This window comes from Gallus gallus, chromosome 4, assembly GCF_016699485.2.
Source record: "Gallus gallus isolate bGalGal1 chromosome 4, bGalGal1.mat.broiler.GRCg7b, whole genome shotgun sequence".
NCBI classification, from domain to species: domain Eukaryota; kingdom Metazoa; phylum Chordata; class Aves; order Galliformes; family Phasianidae; genus Gallus; species Gallus gallus.
In genome coordinates this window covers 2,962,988-2,982,671 of record NC_052535.1, presented here as the reverse complement: position 1 = coordinate 2,982,671, position 19,684 = coordinate 2,962,988, and the positions used below count along the sequence as shown (strand labels likewise).

The following is a 19,684-nucleotide window of genomic DNA, read 5'->3' as shown; positions in this document are numbered from 1 at the left end:
TCAACATCAATTACGCTTTAATTATTTACTCTTTTAGTTATGTTTCTGTTTCTGATGTTGATTTTCTTCTGTAGGTACATAGCAATGAAAACATTAAACGAACCTGAAGTGAACTTAAGCCAATGCAGAGTAATCGGAGTTTATCTGTTGTACCATAAAAATGATATGAGATCACACACACTGCTGAGAGCAGATTGTGTAAACAAAAAGAAGTGTCTTATACAAGCTGCTATAGTATTCTTCATCAGGAAGCCTTCATTGCTGTCAAGTTTAGTTAGTCATTAAGCTAGCTGGGGGTGTTCAGCTTGGAGAAGAGAAGGCTCCAGGGAGACCTCATTGCAGCGTTCCCATTCTTAAAGGGAGCTTATAAACAGGAGGAAAACATACTTTTGCATGGTCTGATAATGTAGAGCAAGAGGGAACTATTTTAAGCTGAAAGGGGAGGTTTAGATAGGAGGTAAGGAGGAAATTCTTTACTCAGAGGGCGGTGAGGCCCTGGAAGAGGTTAGCCAGAGGAACTGTGGATGCTCTGTCCCTGCAGGTGCCCAAGGCCAGGTTGGATGAGGCCCTGGGCAGCCTGAGCCCTGATGTAGTGGTTGGGAGTCCTACCCATGGCATGTGGCTGGAAATGGATGGCCTTTGAGGTCCCTTCCAACCCAAGCCATTCTGTGACACTACGACCTTGACTTCTCTTCCATCTGTAGTGATCAATAGTCCTTCTGGTAAGGAATCACATTTGATCAGTGATTTTGCATGAAGCAATGCACGCTGCTGTGTTAAACCCAAACAGCGGGCAATCATCACAGATTGTTTAAAACACTGTAATGACAAAAGTAATTGTTACTGTATGGAGATTCTGATTAGGCTTTTGGCAAGGAAATACTTCTAAAGGCCACGTATGATTACAGAACGATTACCAAAGGCAGGGAGAGAGCAAGGTGACCGTTTCCAGGAAAGAAATGGGGAAAGGACCGGAATAAAAATAGTCAGATCAGAGCTATTTATTGTTACGAACTGGAATCCCCCAGTGTAGCAACAGTCTGACCTGAATGAGTGGAAATCGCTTAAGGGCCAGGGAACAGCAAACAAAGTACACATCGGGGCACTGCCAACAGAACTGGCACTGCAGGATCAGGATTTCATCACCCCAGAAAAGACTGAGCATTCCCACAAGGAATACTGGAACAGTTGCTCTCGCCCTCGAGGCATATGGCTGAATCCATGGCAATTGCCAAAGACAAATGCTGTATTGAGTGAACGGGAGGAACCCATCACCTGCCCTTATGGTGAGGGGTGCAGGCATCTTGGTAAAGCTGTGCCCACAGCAGTTTCAAGGCCGAGTTCAGATAGTTGCCAAATGAAATCCTCTGAACCAGCTGTCTTATTTGCTTTGTAATTTTATCTCCCTATCCACCACATTGCTAAGAAAAGCTGTGGCTCTGCTCATTAAAAAGTGTCCCAAGTACTATGATCCTGTAAAAATTACATTTAAAAAGCCATGAAATATTTGATCCAGTAAATAATAATAATAATAATAATAATAATAATAATAATAATAATAATAATAATAAGGTTGTTCTGATCTTCAGAAGTGAAGCCTACCAGAAACTTGCTTAAAAGCAAACTTTCAGCTCTTCATGATTCCAAAGAAAAGAATTCACAGCATCTCAACATTTCTAAACGGACTATTTTACTGTTACTATTATTGCAAAATCAAGTGAGATAAATGGAATTACTGGCACAGTTTCATATTTCTCATGGCTTATGTAGTTCTTACAAATTTTCAAACTGAAAACATATGGCTTGTTTGACAAAGCATCAAGCTTGAAACTAAGAACATCCACTTGAGTCTGACACTGCTGCCCAATTTCCATCTTCATTCTGTACCCACAGCAGCCAGTGAGGATGTAGGAGGCTGGGACATGCCAGGAATGCGGACACTCAGCTTGAGAGGGCAATTTCATCTTTCTGTTTCCTCTTATATAAAACAGAGAGGACAATAATGTGTTACGTATCTCACCTAAGGTTATCTCTGCATAGCATTCTGCAGTGCAGAGCAACTTGAGACCTTACACCTGTCTGATTCTTCAGTAGGACTGGTACAGTGTTAAAAGTTATGTGTGTTTAACCCAAAAAGTTGCACGTATAAGTTTATGTAGCCTTCAGTCTCAGTAACTGGTGAGCCTAAACACAAGCAGAGCCCAGAGCCTGTGCTCCATCTGAATGCAGTGGGGTGAAGAGGCAGATGCTTCTCCATTATTCAACCAAAATGCATGTCTCAACTTCCTCCTTCTCCTCACCCACCAGCAAATCCACCTGAAATTTGTCTTTCCAGCCTCAGACTGGGAGTCCCAGACCTGATCAGATGTGGGATGCTTTAGCAAAATGTTATCAGAAGGCAAAGCTTGATTGTGCTGCCAGCTTGCTCCCCAACACATGCTCAAGGATTGCACCAGAGGTAGAATGGGCAGGACCACGTACAAGGGGAATGTCCATCTCTGCAGTCCTTCCAGACACTGAAACTGGACTTCTGGCAGCCTCTCAGAAGCTGATAGCAGACCCAGACTGGAGTGAGGAGGGCTGCCAGTAACAGATGATACTGTTTAACCTCTCATGAAATTACCATGATACCAGCAGGCAACATGTTATTAAATCTCAGGGCAATGTAGGCTCTGAGGGTGTGGGAGGGGGTGTTTTTCTCTCTCCCAAAACTCATAAGCGCATTCCTCATCTACAGTGACCTCACTGAAAGGGTGGAGGAAGGAGGATTTCACCTCAAGATAAAGGTGTTTCTGCTGAGGCAGAAAGTAAAGGTGTCATTGAAATCTCCTCCTTCCTCCTAGGCCCCTATCCTACCACATCCATCCTGTCTCGGGACTGCACTTCAGGAACATTCAAGCCCCACAGTCTGCCTCCACCAGCAGGAAGCCCACGTGCTCTGCATCTGGTGTCACTGCGTATGACTGTGGGACGCTTGGGCACGGTGTGCACTGAGAATGGCATAGCAACCTACCCACCATCATGCAACAGCAAGGAGAACATGAAAAACCTTCCTCCTGTGTAGGAAAGACCCCTCCTAAAAGGCTCTGCCCTCATACTCCTCAGTTGATAAGCACTGCTGGGACCTTTGTTGACTTGCACATAGCTGTAGTTGGGAGGAACGTTCCCACTCATGTGGCTCTGGTCCAGCTATCATGCCCAGAAGGAGCAGAATGGGCTCTCTCAGCTATGAGGCTGCTGAGCACAGCTCTGGTTAGCTGGAGATCTCCTAGAGCACTGCAGCAGCCAGGCACGGCCAGCTCTGTGCCAACCCTTCCCAGCTGCTCCAATCAGACCTTGCCACTCAGAGGCCCAAGATGGGAGCCAGCTCTGTAGTCCCTTGCCCTGTTGTTACTCTGTGCTCCGGCTGCACTGTTCCAAGACAGTTACGCTCCTGAGGAGCAACAAAACTGTTGCCCAATAGGGAGAGTCTGACTGCATGAGACAACACTTCCAAAGAGCTGGAATCATATCAGGAACCTGTTAGCTGCCAGATCAAAAACAAATACTGAGCAGTCCCTTTCCCTCCCTCCCTCCATCCAAAGGTAAATACGACAGCAACCTTTCCCCCCACACCCTTCCCAGGTGCTCCCAGCAGCAGTTTCCTTCCCACCATCAAAACAAGTGACAGTAAAAAGCCCAACATGCCTCCTGATGGGAGAAAGAAAAGGAAACGCTGTCATTGGTGTCCCTGAAGACCTTGCTGAGAGTTAGAGAAATGCCTGTTCAGAGGATTAAGCCCTGCAGCAAAAATGTTAGAGGATCACACTACAGCAACACCTGACCAGTTCTTCAGGAAGTACGTGGCAGATTTTTCATGACATAGTATTTGGGGGTAGTTTTCTCTTTGCAATCTCTACAGAGATCCAGGGGAGCATTACACCCAAGTTACACCTACACAAATAATTGCTTTTTATGACTCACACAAGTTCAGGCTGTTGTGAAAAAGGAGCTGACTCTTACAAAGCTACAGGATGAAAAATCTTGGACATACTCCGCTAGTTTTGGTCTGGAGCACAGGCCTTATGAGGAGCGGCTGAAGGAGCTGGGATTGTTCAGTCTGGAGAAGAGGAGGCTCAGGGGAGATCTTACTGCCCTCTACAACTACCTGAAGGGAGGTTGTAGTGAGCTGGGGGTCAGCCTCTTCTCTTGTATAACCAGTGATAGGACTAGAGGGAATGGCTTCAAGCTGCGCCAGGGAAGGTTCAGGCTGGACGTTAGGAAATACTACTGCTCTGAAAGGGTGGTCAGGCACTGGAATGGGCTGCCCAGAGAGGCGGTGGAGTCACCGACCCTGGAGGTGTTCAAGCAACATTTGGATGATGGGTGGATGTTTGGACTGGATGATCCTGTGGGTTTTTTCCTCCCAGCACTGCTCTGCTTATTTGTGTAATGGATTTATGGAAAGGAAGACAACGTTAACACCTTTGGAACAATCACAAGGTTAACAACCAGCTCTTGCGCCCTGCTGTATATACTGTGCTATGTTACAAGATCAAAATCAACAGCAAAACATGTATTCTATCAGGAGAAAAACAGAAAACAAATCTTGACTTGTTCCACTGAAACCGAAGAATATCAGGAGTAGGAAAGTAGCCATGTACAAGAGGCAAGAGGTGGGTAAATCAGACACAAAATCTACCTTCAGTTCTGGAATGCAGTGCTAAAGCACTGTGAGAGCTGTAAGCCAGATAGAAAGATGCCAAAGTAGAGACGGCCAGAGATTTGCAAGATAAAAATGTAAGTTTGGATAGGTAAAAAAGCAGCAAAAAAAGTAGAACTGATGAGATAATTGCTAACAAGTGTGACTGGCTCTAACCCTACTTGAGGCAAGGACAGTCAAGTTCAGCTCCGAAATGCTGACTTCGGAGCTTCTAAAAGCCAGCTTCAATGGGCTTACAGAAAAGCAAGGGGGGGAATGGGGAAGCAAAGAGAAATTTGGTCTTTCATCAGGAGTTATTGGAGTGAACGTGGCTGGTGGGCAGCATCATATTTCTCAATAATAACTTCAGCTTTTGTTGGATGTTGCAAAAAAAAAAAAAAAAACAAAAATTATCTGATGGCATCTTGTTAAAAATAGCCTCACAAAGGAATGTTCCCTCTTGGCTGAAATGCAGCATTTTTGTCCGTGTGTGTTTGTTCTGTGTGCAAGTTTATCTATATTATTTCTTCAGGTTTGGAAAGTTAAGACATTACTACTATCGGAATTCTGAAGCTTATCAGAAAAGCTCTGGGGCATTCCTTCAGTTCTTGTATGTGAATGGTTTAAGAACATTTCCTCAATTGCACAAGACAGAGAGCACTGGAGGACTGTGCAAGCTGCAGGAAAGGAAAGGTTGCTGCTGATAAGTCTGCCTGGTGATATTTATTTACTGAAGGAATTATTTTGTTTCAGATAGAAGAAGGTTAAATTTATACCAGAAAGGCCCAGCAAATTTGCTTTGGGTGACTGCACATATTGAAAATATAACTCTAATATTGAACTCAGCCTTGCTGGCTGGATGATGGCCAGAGGAGCGCTGCTCATTGCAATGAATGCAGCCAAACACACTGCTCTTACACTCTGGTTATAGTGCACTCTTCCTATGCCGTGTTATGGAAAAAGCCATGGAGATACATCCCACTGCTGCCTATAAAGTTAATGCAAAATGAACATTTTCTGTCGGATAGATCATCACCAGCAAAGAATAAAGTACACACCTGAAGTAGTTCATGAGAACTTTTGATGACCTCTGTGTTGCTTTTTAGCAACGTATAGATTTAGGTGGAATCTTATCTTGTCTTCTTTACACTTCATTTCTATGCAGAATTTGTTTTAGGAGGCGACTTTAGGCAGGCAAGAAATGAAATTGACCCTACTGTCATTACACACCACTGGGACTGTAATATGGGCAACTCTCGATGACTTGTGTAGTCCACGTGTAGGCTAGCATCCCCTGTGCTTGCACACACTGATAAAACAAAGCCCTGACGGGCATTGTGAATATCTGCAGTGAGGAAGTGTTTTCAGGATAGGGCTTGAACACAATTAAAGAGACAAGGTGATTGTATTGAGATTACACTGCACCTATTGTACAGCAGATTACTTTGAAAGTAAGGGTACCACCGAAAGACCAGCCAAACACCTAAAGCACAAAGTCAATATTTAACAGAGATGCTTGACACATACCTTAGGGAACCATCTGTGTCATCTACATTTCTCATCCAAGTGAGACTAAGCACAGCCAGCCAGGAGCCCAATTTCACTGTGCAGACAGTGAGTGAAAACCAAATTATCTCCAGAGGACAACAAAGAAACATGAAGTGGAAAACCCATACATGGAGACCCTCCTCCAACCATTCCAGTAGCTTGAGCTTCAAAAGCACAGTCAGTTGCAATCTGAATTTCCACGTCCAACTCTCTCCTTTTAATAAAAATAATTAATTTTATTAGTGTACTGTTGTTGATGTCATACTTTCCAAGAAAACGATTTCCCACTGCAGTAATTAAGCATTAGGTGGCCCCTTTCTTCTTTTGGAGAAGGTCTGAGATGTCATTATATGACCTAAAGTCTTGAGGAGAAAAAAAAGGAAACTGATAGAACTTTGTTCACCTAAGATTTAAGATCGTTACTGTAAAATAGCCCATTGTTTCCCAACTGGAATGCATTCACTGTAAATCAGAGTATGGAACAGAGTATCCTGGCTAACAGCCTGAGCTTTGAACAATGCCTCATCCACACAGCAACCTCCTGGGAGATACATGTGGTATCTTACCCCTGAAAAACACAAAACAATATCTCTCCATCCAACTCAGACATGAGAACATACAGAAAGGATCTGAAGAGACAATTGCTGCTCTTCTTTACCCTTCTTAGGCTTTCCCAAGGAATTTCCAAAAGCACCATCAGAGCCTCACCTCTCCCTTTGAACCAAGATCCTGCATTGCAATGATAGCCTTTTTCTGCCCACTGAAAAAGCAGAGAGCTGTGCCACATCACGGAGCATTTAAGAGACTCACGTGGATAGTAAAATCCTAATAGGACTGAAGCTTCTAACACAAAGACCAGCACATAGTAGTTTTATGGGAGCATTCAGCTTTCTTGAAGAGGCTAATGAGGAAATAAGGCACTGCCTACAGCAAGAGAGCAATCTGGCAAAATGGCTTCAGGACAAGGGTTCTTAATTTGCCCTTCAGTATTTCCCAACCACATGAAAGCACAATCGCTTTCTTGCAAAAGCACCGTGCTTTTGCAGAATGAACTTTGTGCTAAACAAACGCCTGCAAGCACGTTCGGTCGTTAGAGCAGAATGTGCTGTGATGTGAGATTACATGAGGAAATAAAGCATGCTTTGCCATGGTGTGGCTGAACAGCAGCTTCCTCTGTAAGTAGAAATGAGTTGAACTCGTTTGCAGTACAGAGAAACACTCCTGTAGATGCTGTCAGCACTGCAATACGTCTTTATGAGCTGCTCAAACACAGCATTAGAAGGGACTGGATTGGCTGTTACCCTTTAAGCTGGTCAAACACACAGCCCTGCAGTCATGGTTATGGCGAGGGCTGTGAGACAAGCACGGGTAGCAACACCAACACCACCAAGATTTATGGCAGGATCCACAGCAGGGGGGGAGCTCTGGGAACAACCATTCTTCATGTGTCTCCAACCGCATCAGCGTGGCTCACCAGGCCACGTGCTATCTGTGTCCCAGTGCACCAGAACATGTTCTCAGTACTGTCGCCTGCTCTGCGACCCAAGGAAAACCTGCCAGCATTCCCCAGCAATTATTCAGAGGCATTCAACCTGCCCTCGTGCTGAATCCACCCTGTTCGTTCCACTTGAACCCCTGACTTCTTTTCAAATGGCAGGATTTTGTTTTGATGGTACGCCTGAGGAGAGTCTTGCTTAACCCAAAGGTTGCGTTAGCAGTCAGTAACAATGTGATCTACCACCCAGTTTGGGCACGGATAAACTCTGCTCCTGCCTTCAGCATGAAGTCTGCTCTGGGTACTCTTGCAGCTACAGATAAGCCCGACATTAAGAGCATTCCCATCCTTCCAGTACCCCAATTCCTGGAGGGAGTTGCCTGCAAAGTAAACCTCAGCAGAAGAGCCCCTACAAGCAGGTAGTCTTATTGCAGTTCAGACCCAACCTGGACTTTGAGCTGAAGAAATAAACATTCCTGACTTTTCCGGGTAATTTCATCTCCGGGATGAAAGAAAGACCTCTTTGCAGTTCTTTAGGGGAAGAGGATCAAAATGAAATCACTGCCAAATCCTGGGCTGAGAGCCAGTGATGTCCATGGGACTTTCTGCAGTTAATACAGTACATTGAGTATCATACTCTCCAATCTTTTTTCCTTGAAAACAACTCCCTTAGGTTGTATAATTTCTTTGCCAGACAGCACTCTATTACCACACATCTGAAAGAAAAAACCAATCTTTCTCTTATTTGATATGTTGATTATATCATGAACTATAGCTGGGTCTGAAAGTACATTTCCATCTAGACTTCTGTCAAACATATTTACTGCATGCTGAATAGCACATGGTGGAATCCTCTTCCAAAGAGGCTTGAGCAAATTCTGCACAACATACTCATCTAAAGGAAGATTACTGACACAGTGAAACAAGGACAGATAGCACATTATGTTACAAAGGGATCCGAGATGCTCTAAAAGCCCTGAGTTCACAACAGTAGGGATTTGTGTAGATAACCAAATTCTGCTGTCCTTACTTTGTAAGGAATCTCTTGCAGTCAGTGAAGGGGTTTGCAAGGTCTGATGTTGGCAACATCAGGGTCATGAGATCTATTTCCTAACGTGTAAAATTCCTGACATTACTTACCATAGCAGTTGAAGGAGTGCAGAGCAACGCTGCTCAGCACCTGCAAAGAACACCTACCATGTTCTGCAGGACCCTGAACAGTAACATGCCATATAAGCATCACCTCATCAAGGATTCGAGAAGAAGCAGATCTTAAGCTGCTATTGTGCAACGTATGAAGCGCTTTGCTTTCTCAAGAGATAGTGGTAGCTGTTCCATTTTTCCTATGCTGTCATGACACAGCTGCATGCCTTGCACACTTTGTATTCATTATTTTCACTTTCCTGTCATTGCGAAAGGACTGCATGTTTGGACGCTGTCCTAATGCTTACTGCAGATGGTTTTCTGTCATTTTTGAAGGGTGCTGTGTGTTGTGCATGGCACTGCACCATGCCAAGCAGGTCACTGCGGGGCACGGATGGCTGTGGCCAGTGGCTCCCCACTTCCAACCTCAGCTGCCAGCTGCTTGCATGCATCTGCTGGCAAAGCACAGGGGCTAGGGGGAGGTCATCTGCATGGGATATGTCACATTTGCACCACTGCAGCACACTGAATTGGATATTGTTATTGCCTTTCTTATTTGCTGTAAGGACAATACAACATTTCAACTCATGCATTTTGGAACCAATACTCACACTGGATCTTGTCTGCAAGGAATATAGTGGAGCTTTGCATACCTATGTTTGCCCAAACAGAAGAGCTATTGGTTGTCAGAGAGGTGAAGGTGCAGGTTCAGATCTATCTCACAGCAGGAAAAGCAGCGTTATGACCCACATCCTCTTCTGTATCGCTCTGGTTTATCCCTGTGAAATGTTTTTGGAATTAACAGTGTTCTGTCTGGAGCTTATAGTATCAAATTCAGATTCTCTCTCAGCTGCAGAGGAAATGGAAAGCAAACATTTGAATGAGGCAGCAAGCAGGGCTGGCTCACTCCCTTTCCAGACCAGGGCCCAGGAACATTTCAGCCAGGACTGCAGCTGCATCACCCGTGTAAGCCTCTTGCTGGCTTCTCACCCCAGCTTACTGCCAGGGACAGACAGGCAGCAAAGCAAAAAAAATCTGATTTTGGAAGCTGAGGGAAGTTACACCACCATCTACAGACAGCAGGGCTGACACTTGAAGCTGGCAGAATTACAGCCTGGGCATGGAGAGGGGTGGATGGATATCTGTATGGATGGATGGATGGGTGGATGAGTGGATGGATGGAAATCCCGTGGGTTATGAAGGACACAAGTACAGTGGGGAAGTGCTTCTAGGCTCCCACTGTGGAAGAGCTACAGAGCCCAGCTCCTGTCCTTGCTGTCTCCAGCCACAGATGTGCCTCCTGCACATAAGCCCACCAACACCCAGCCCTGCTTCTTGTGAGGGCACTGCAATGCTGCAGAGTGGTGCAGAGCACAGCTGTGGACATGATGGTGTGGGAGAAGGTCTGCAAGCACCTTGCTAGGTGAGGGAAATGCACCCAAGCTTGTGGCTGCTGTCCAGGTATCCCACAGGTTTAGGCATCACTTGAAACTCCTCTCACTAAACCTGTGCTTTCCCAATAAGCAAATCCCTGCTTTGACTCTTGCTTCTTTTAAATGTATTGCTTCTTTCATCTTGTCTCTTGAGAAACCTATCAAAATGGGGGAGCACTGCTTCTCAGTTAGGCACCTCAGTAAACACTGCGATCTGTCAACCACTGTATCTGGGGCAAAGGGTATGTGATGCTAAACAGAGCAACCCTGGGCTTCTTCCACATACAGGCATCACACAGGTAAGGCAAAACCAAAGGAGACATGAGGAGAGCACACCCCAGGACAGGCTGCACAGCCCATCACAAGAGCATTCATTTTTCTCTGAGAGAAGCAGGCTCAAGAAGCAAGCAGTGAGCCTGCCAGCATCTACAGAAGGCTGCCAGACCACCTCATCCCCACGTTGTGTCTTTCCTGTGTTCCTGCCAAAGCAACACTCTTATGATATCCAAAAGCCCTCATTTCCATGAGCGAGCACAGCAATTTGCTCGCCCCTTGGCACTCTGTGCCCCACAGGCAGGAGAAGGGGACCCATCACAGACAGCAGCCAAGCTGTGGCAGTCAGCCACAGGGCAGCAAGATGATATTTCTGCCCATAATCTGGCCTGAGGAACAGGACAAATGTGCTGAGAGTGTTCCAGGGCATGCTCAAGCTGCGTTGACTTCTCAGGGAGAACATGCTGTACCAAACATCTCTTATTGTATATCTTACATAAACAAGGCATTTAGCTCACTACTCAGCACTGGCTTGTGCTAATAAATGCCGGTGGTTTTCCTTGCTTCATGTATTGAAGTTGCATATTAAAGTCAACGCAGAGATGCACACAGGATGCTCAGTTTGGATCAAGGCTCTTTGCAGTTCATTTAAGCTATCAGTAATCAAATATGGCTAGAAAAGAAAGCTGCAAATAGGATTGTATGTACAACTATGACAGAGACCAAATGAACCTGAGGAAAAACCATCCCTTCCAGCCATCTCTGGGGAGGAATACACTGACAGGCCCTGAATTGTTCCAGAACATTCCCATATCCAAACAAACCCAGCTGCCATTCAGCTTTGACTCCAAACCCATTAACGTTTCCACCTGGAAGAGCATCATTCACCCCTTTGCAACAGGCTTTCTTCAGTACTGATACACGGAGTAGGCACAGCCCTCTGAACTCCAACTGTTGCTCAGAAATTCATCTCACTGCACTCACAGAGCAAATAAGACACTGAGCAACCACACACACTCTTCAATTTCCCCGGTAAAAACAACGTGCATCACTCCACTCAGCAAAGACACTCCACTCTTTGCTGTCCATAGGCAGCAAAGCAGAGCCAGCAAGCAGAAATATCAGCACCAAGCCAGCGGGGTCTCTTGCTGTGTCACTCTTGCAGAAGGTGACCTTCTGGGTAGGCTTTTTTTTGAAAGAAGTGATTTTCCTCCCCTCTCAGCCTTACCTCCCACCTAACTTCCTTGTTTCCATTGCTTTCCCTGAGCAGATAGCGATGAACGCACCGCCTCAGCCCCAGGAAGCAGCCGCTAATCTCTGCCCTCTGGCTGCAGCAATGGGAGATTCTGCTTTGCTGCTCTCCCATCCGGAAAGCTTTCCCAGCCCCTCTCAGGCATAAATGCTACTGCAGCCAGACTTCAGATTCCTCTCATATTTTTCTACCTGTGAAGGTTTGTGCATCAGGCAGAAGGCACGAGACTTGTTAAAAGCCCTTCTTTTTGAGCAGGTCCAAACTGACCCACTGAACCCACGTCTTGCCGTGGTAGCAGATAGGAAGCATTGGGGTCAACTCCTGTAGTTCGTTTTGTTTTGTGACTACAGAGCTCACCAATTAGTGGCACAGCTGTGCTCATTACTGACCTGATCTGTAACGCAGCAAAGGTAAAAAGGCTCCATAACCTCTTATTACTTCTCTGAGCCGGACACTTTGTACACCTGGTATTTTTCTTCATATAATTATTTGTTTGGCTGTAGCATGACTGTGTTGTTTTGCTCACTGCTAAGCAATTAACAGTTTGTCCTTCCAGAAATATCCGACGCCCCAGACGCTATTAACTCGTTGGAACATGTTCAACATAAACATTCCAGGGGAAACTCGGCGGCGCCTCTTCCACTTTCTGGGACGAGCATCTCTCCAGCCACATCCCCCCATCACCAGAACACCACACCAGGGCAGGACCACCAGGAAGGGGTTGTTCCTGGTCAAGCCTTCATTCGGCCCAGTTCCACATAACCTTCTCATCTCCCATCACTTTGAGGCTGGCAGGTTTCTCACAAAATCCCATTCTCATGGGCACCAGTAAAGAAATTGACCCTCACCCTAACAGTGATGCATGGCTCTTGCACCACGTTCCCATGGCTTCCAGGCAGCAGCCAGCTTTGGGATTTCAGAGAGGCCAGAATCTTAGTTACCCTGCCAGCACGTTTAATTTCTGACCTATGGACCCAGAAGTGCTTAGACAAGCTTCAAGAATAACTTGCTGGACAGATTTCCCTGAAGCCAGCAATCTTTTGGTCACTCTGGGTCATTCAGCCTGGGAACAGCATGCAGGAAAGCAATCGTGGTACCATCAGATCCCTCCTTTATAATGAGCCTATCAAACCTGATCGTTTCAGAAGGATCAAGATTGGTGCTAAGGATCAGTATCTGACAAAAGCAAATTTTAAATAACCAAACATGACCTCAAAATAAAATCCCTATTTGCCAAATACTTTCTTTTTCCCTCCGTTTCTCTTATTTACAAAGGTATGTGCTGAGATGCGGCTAACACTTAGAAGTCCCACCATGGTTTTGTTTATGGGTCTTACCATAGAGTCACAGTCTTTTTGCTTACAGTACCTAAAAGTTACAGTAGTGATCGACATTTGAAATGCAAAAGTCCAAACAATCAGAAAGCCCTTTCCCTGAATCTGCTGGGCAGTGTGTGGGACTTCAGCACGTAGCACCAGGACGTGGCGTGCTCAGTCCCCAGGCTGTTACCATCAAATAACGACCACAATGGAGCAGAGCTAAGGACCATCTGTCCTGTAAACCTGCAACCTGCTATGAGAAAGTCATAAAAACATGCATGTGGTAGCACTTTCCCCTAGGAATGCTTTCATGCCTCTGGCAATTTGTAGATCCACGTCTCCATGTGTTCTCAGGACACTGGGCAGGAGCAGGAAGCATATCTGATGCATTTAACATACATTATACCTAACTGTACATTTTCAAAACAACATATATGTATATCATAAAAGTCTAATATTTTCCTATATACAGGTACAAAAGTATCATCACTGCTTTATTTACACATTCTCAAGTGAGAATCTCTTTCAGAAAATCAGTGTAGCCAGGTGTGCTACTCAGTACCCATGCAGTTGTAGCTACCGTGCCAGGTTTCTTTGGTCTATTTTGTCTTTCTGTGTTACATTAAGCACTTGCTTGATCTCAGCCCCATATTAGCTGGTACTTAAAATGCCATCAAGTGAGTTCCTTGCCAGAATCCTCCCTCTGCTTAAAACTTGAGTGCTCACTGTGGAAAAGAAGGAAGGATAGATCCTCATGGATGAGGAAAAGACTCTCCTTCAAATAGGTGATGACTGAACGATCACAAAATGGAAGAAGCAGGAGAGAGGAGTGTCCTCACAGCAGAAGCTGTACTGACACAGCCCCATGTCACAATGGGGACTCGGGCTCCCTCTCCCTGCCCACTGCTATCTCAGTGTCTCGGAAGCAGCTCCCTTTCCTCAAAGAAGAGCTCTCTCGTTGGCTGTTGAACTGGTAAACTCGTCGCTTAAACAAGCGATGGAGCTTCTCCTGGAACTGGTTCCCAATAAAGCAGTACACCAAAGGGTTGACGCAGCTGTTGGCAAAAGCCATGCAGATGCCAAATGGCAGTGCTGTGTCGATGACCCCTGTCACATCACAGTTGTCAATGATGTTCATATGAGCCAGGGCATCCAAAAACGTCAAAATGTGGAATGGGAGCCAGCAAATTAAGAAGGCCACAACAACAGCAGCCACCAGCTTTAGGACTTTGTCCCTCTTCTGCTTGTTTTTGCCAAACTCCTGTGCTTGTATCAGGTGCCTCCTGATCCAGACATAGCACGTGGTGATCACTGCCAAGGGGATGAAGAAGCCAAGTGCATTTTTCAGGAAGGCTGTTCCCACAGACCACTCCGCATAACTCTCGTGAGGAAATGCCATGATGCAAGCTTTCACTTCCATGCTTTTGATGTAGTGTGTGTCACGGAAATAAAAAGTTGGGAGGGAGGACAAACAGGCAAGTCCCCACACAACCAGTGCTATAAAATACGCCTGATGCGGAGTTCTTCTTTGGGAGCGGATAGGGTGGACAATTGCATGGTACCTGTCCACGCTCATGCATGTGATGAAAAATATGCTTGCAAACATGTTCAGACACAGGACAGAGCTGGAGATTTTACACATGAGAGATCCAAAGATCCAGTTGTACCCCTGTGCATAATAGGTAGCCCAAAAGGGAAGGGTGGCAAGGCACAGCAGATCTGCCATAGCCAAGTTGAAAATGTAGATATTAGCAACTGTTCTGGGGCTACTGCGATGACAGAGCACCACAACCACCACGCTATTGCCAACCAAACCCAGAGCAAAAACCACAGAGAAGAATGCTGGAATTAATGAAAACTGATAACTGGAAGAGGTCAGCGGGCAGGGAGGCGGCGAGCGTAACACAGCCGATGAGTTTGCCTGTGCTGTATAGAGGATCTGGAGGGTTTCCCTGGTGGTGATGCCCATGGAGTAGTTGCTCTGCATGTTGGTGCTGGTAGAAAGGGAGGTTCTGTAGGAAATTCATGTGCTATCAGCACTTTGCTGTCACATCGCTCACCTGCAGATCAGAAAATGAGTGTGAGACATACAGTCTGCAGCTGTCTCAGTTCTGGAATCACACAGTCAGAATAAAATAAAAATCACTTAAAATGGTGTCAGAAAGCTGAGAGCTGAAATATCAGGCAACCCTGCTGGACTCCTTTCCTCCGTTCCACTAATAGGATGCAATTAGCACCGGGGAGGTCATGGCACTTTTTAATTAGCTGGGCAGAAAAGCGAGCAGCTGGGTTTTATCTGCTACTACAGATGGTGCTTTCTGTGGCCAGCAGAGCAGAAAGATGATTGACTCAGGAGCTACAGATACTTCAGGAACTTCTGAGACGAAAGGCAGTACTGAAGTTCCTTGCAATCGTTTTCTTGGATTTCTCATTCTATTTCCAGCACTCTGAACAGTTAAAATAATGTAGAAAGGCAGCACTTGCCAGCAGGGATCAGGTCGTTCACACCTGAAGGTCTCCTGGGACTTCATAGGCATGAAAGCTGCCTTTTAGTAAGGCTATTAAAAAGCAAGCTTTGGCTTTTTTAATTCACAGGGCTGGAAACAAAGACACTGAGGGGTCTTTGCAGAGCAACGCTTACTGTTAGAGTCTTTATCAAAGCAAATCCGCATCTCTTGCTTCCACATTGACTTTTAATTAGAAGGGTAAAAGAAATATATTCCACGCAGATACAAGCAGTAGACACTCAAATCCATGGTCCTTGCAGGCAGTGGTTCTAACAGCATTCTTTACCATTCAGTTAGAAACATCAGGACTGGTTTTCAGTGGGGAAAAGCATAGCTACCAAGCGTCTGAAATAGGAGAGTCTCTTGACAGATCAGTCTTTGCTCCTGCACTTCAAGCAGAGCATTTTTCAAACTTAAAGACTTTTTAGTTGATAAAGAAATCATACCTAAAGATATCATTTTACTTGATGAAAAGACAATTCCTTTTTAATTAAGTCCTAATGGAACCAGTCAGGCATTTAAGAATTCTCAAAGGGCCCTTAAAGGAACAGAAATTTTGACCAAGTAAAGACAACAGAGTTGAGTAATGATGTGTCATTTAAAAGAGGGTAACTGATCATTTCAAAAGTATTTTCTGTATTAACAATTCAGTATACAACCCTTTATCATCCGCTCAACGCAAGAGATGTGATTCGCTCCACTGAATACACTGACAAAATTGAATCTTAATTGTGTTGTCTCATGATAATGACAATTCAATAGGAAAATGTTAACACATTTCTGTAGCGTGCTGCTATTCAAGGTACCGGACCACAAACCCATGCTCTGTAATCAAACAGGTCTTAAACAGAGCAAGATTCAGGGCAGGGTCTGGAGTCTTCTTTGCCCCTTAACTCCGATGTCCTGAGCCCTTCACATTAACTGTCAGAAGCTCAAATCTCAGATCCAGTAAGAAAAAACAAGCTGATATCCCTGACTTAACAGAGGGACCACACCATACCTGATTTTAGCTACATTAATGGTAATGTTTCATTGATGAAGATGCATCCCTCCCTGCACACAAACAACTCATAGCTTGGGAACTGCTTCTAAAATTCACTCCTACTTTTACCCAACACGCAATGAGGCGTTTTACCACAAATTGTATAAAATCAGCTTAAATTATATCCCAACAACAGACAGAAAACGTACCTCTGAAACCTCACTTCGGTCTGGATGTGAGTAGCTCCAGAGTTACGCGCTCCTCTTTGCTGTTTTCCTTCTGGCACGTATCACCACCAGCTCTCTGCTCTCTTATATCTCCCCTTTTCCCACCGGGAGACTTTACCCTACATAACTTGAGAAGTGAAATATGAACGCCTGCCAGCTCCTTTTCCTTTTGGAAGCAGAACGCCTTCAGAACCCCCCTTTCCAAAGCCACGTGAGCAAATGCAGTAAATCAGGAGAGAGGAGCAAGACAACCAAAAGAAAAAAAAAAAAAGAGCAAGCAAGCAAAAGGAAATCCACTTAAATATCACTGCAGGTTTCTCCAGCAGCGCTTGGGCCAAGAGAAAACACCCAGACACGGCTCCCTTCTGCCCCACCTCCACCCCCTCCATTGTACATGAAACACATGTGAGCCTGAATGCAAGGATTTGTGCTTTTCTGCAGGCAGAGGGATTCCCACACACTGTATGGAGTCCCAGTGCTTGCTGGCACATTTGGGAGATGAATGGGCTGCTAGTGCTGGCAGAACTGACTGTAATGTGAATGTACAGAGGCAGAAAGCAGAGGAACATCACAGCATCCACACCAGCACTTCTTATGTAAGGACGCTGAGCCTGTCTCCCAGTTAGTAGCATGTAAAGATGCTGCCCAAGTCCGTGAAATGTTAAACACACTGCTCAGATGGAAGAGGGCAGCAGGAAAAATCCACGTGGCAGGGAGAAGTTTGGATCTGAGGCTGCAGAGGGGGAGTGCGTGATCAAAGTTAGCAGATCAGCAAGAATGTGAAGTCATACTAACTTCTCATCCATGCAAAGCTGAGTTTTTCCATCTGCTTCCTCCTCACCTCTCACGTTCTGCCTGACAGCCAGGCTCCCTCTACAAGAAGTTCCTGCCTTGTCCAAGAGGGCTGCAGGAGAATAAACACTGAGGCAAAGAAATCATCCATTAGCCTTAAACATTTTGTACTCTGAGTGTGATCTCTGCAGCAACAGCCCATCTCCTGTTGAGGCCGTGCAGGCTGCACTTGCCAGGTGAAAGCAGCCACAGAATGCCCCCCATGCAGTGGGGGGTATCCAACCATGGTGGCTGGGGAAAAGCCCAGTGATTGCCCTTACAAATAATAATACCCATAATAGCTCAGGGGCTGAAAAAGTCAGGACTTAACTAATAAACTTTAAGACAAAAAATTTGCACTCAGTTCAGACATACCACAACCAGCGCTGGGAGACAGCAGCTTTGCTCAAGGGGCATTAAACACACGTTCTAAGAACTCCATCCCCTTTTCAAACCAAACATGCACAGAACAGGTCAGCTGCAGCACATCGGATGTACAAATGCAAAGGATACGTGCCCTGCTGCAAAGCAAATGAAATGCAGCCAAGCTTCCTCTTACACACCCTGCCACAGGTCTGGAGGACTACTGGCTCCCAGAAGAGTGGTGTGAGCTGTCAGCACTCACTCTTACCCAAATCCATTAAATATTTTACCAACCATATGTGACAGGACACGCTCAGCTAGGAGCTGTTGCTGCTAATTGCTCTGTGTGCAAATGGCTGCTAGAAGTTCTTGCTCTGTCCTTCATCCAGCATCCACAGTGCACTTTTGTAAGCATGGAAAAAAAAAGTCAAAAGCATGAGAATGTTTATTTTGCAAAGATAACAACCTCAGATTGTTTAGACTTAAACGTAACATTTTCCCTTCCAGATATACTTCTGATGCTCACAGATACTGGCAGCCTTTCCTGCTCTATCATTACCACAAAAACAGTTTAAAACTGTATTCTGGGTCCACTTCTAGAAAAGAGCTGGACCTGATGCAGGCAACACAACGGGAGTCCTACCTGGGGCTGCCCTTTGCCAGATCCTGCTCTTCTTCTGCCCCCATCATTGCTCAATGCACGTGATCCCTTATCGGATCCCAAGTTCTGTTCCAAAACCCCATTTAGTCACGTGCAAAACTTCTGCCTCTTTTATTTCTACATCACTCTGTTTCTTTCTCTTGCTATTTCTGAGCAAACCTGGGCTTTCCTTTCTACTCTCAAGGCTGTACACCTAAAGAGGTCATCAGAAGTGTTTAAAAGCAAGCAAACAAAAAGCAACCGTGCAGAACTCACGTCCATTATTCAAGTAGCAACTTCTGATCGACTGTGCACACTTCAAGAATGTGAACTAATACAGTCCAGTTCCAGGGTCTGTCTTTAGCATGACAGTGCTGCTGTCAGGAATGGAATATTCCAAGCAAGCAGTGTGTCAGACCATTCCAGCAGGCTGTCAGAGCCAACTCCTGAGGTTAAACCTGGCCAAATTCTCAAGGCAACATGGGATCTAGCTATAGAGTATATTCATGGGCTTGATTTGTTTCCTTTGGAGAAAGTAAGAGAGAAAAATCTCTTGTAAATGTGCTCCCCAAGACAAGTCACCCTGTGTGGGTCAGCAAGGCTCTGACCCCTTCAGTGCTGATTTATAGCAGCGTTCCCTGACTGTCATCCCCCCCCCTCCACCCCCAACACAAAAAACCACAGTCCCAGGGCAGCAGCAGAGGATGGGGACTGAGTGCCTTCACACAGCTTGGGAGTGATGTGGCTGCATCGTGTTGGACACTGAGCCTTCTGCAAACACACACACATACACACACACCCCAAAACTATTCCTGCTACAGCCAGGCTCCGTCTGCACTCCATAAACTTTTATATGCATTCTTCCTTCCCACTTTTGTTTGTTTAAGAATCTCTTTAGGGATTAATTGTAAGACTGAAGTACCTACTTCCCCTCTCCCCAGAGCACTGCTGGGGGACCCCTACATCCCTTTCAGAATGTGGCTGTGAGCA

At 45.5% G+C, this 19,684-nt stretch overlaps 1 protein-coding gene across 2 annotated transcripts; it reads right to left on the bottom strand.

Moving 5' to 3' along the window:
• Positions 1–1,673: 1,673 nt before the first annotated feature.
• Positions 1,674–19,082, bottom strand: AGTR2 (angiotensin II receptor type 2). Of its 2 annotated transcripts, XR_006939243.1 has the most exons (3): positions 18,971–19,082; positions 16,843–18,456; positions 1,674–15,204 (listed from the first exon to the last, which is right to left on the bottom strand). XR_006939243.1 is itself a non-coding variant. In XM_046940980.1 (2 exons), the coding sequence occupies exon 2, from the start codon at positions 15,129–15,131 to the stop codon at positions 14,013–14,015; it is 1,119 nt and encodes a 372-aa protein (XP_046796936.1). In that variant the 5' UTR covers positions 15,132–15,204; positions 16,843–16,919; the 3' UTR covers positions 12,759–14,012. The 2 variants fall into 2 exon arrangements, 1 of the variants encoding a protein (XP_046796936.1); XM_046940980.1 differs by lacking the exon at positions 18,971–19,082 and having other exon boundaries at positions 12,759–15,204; positions 16,843–16,919.
• Between the last annotated feature and the right edge of the window lie 602 nt (positions 19,083–19,684).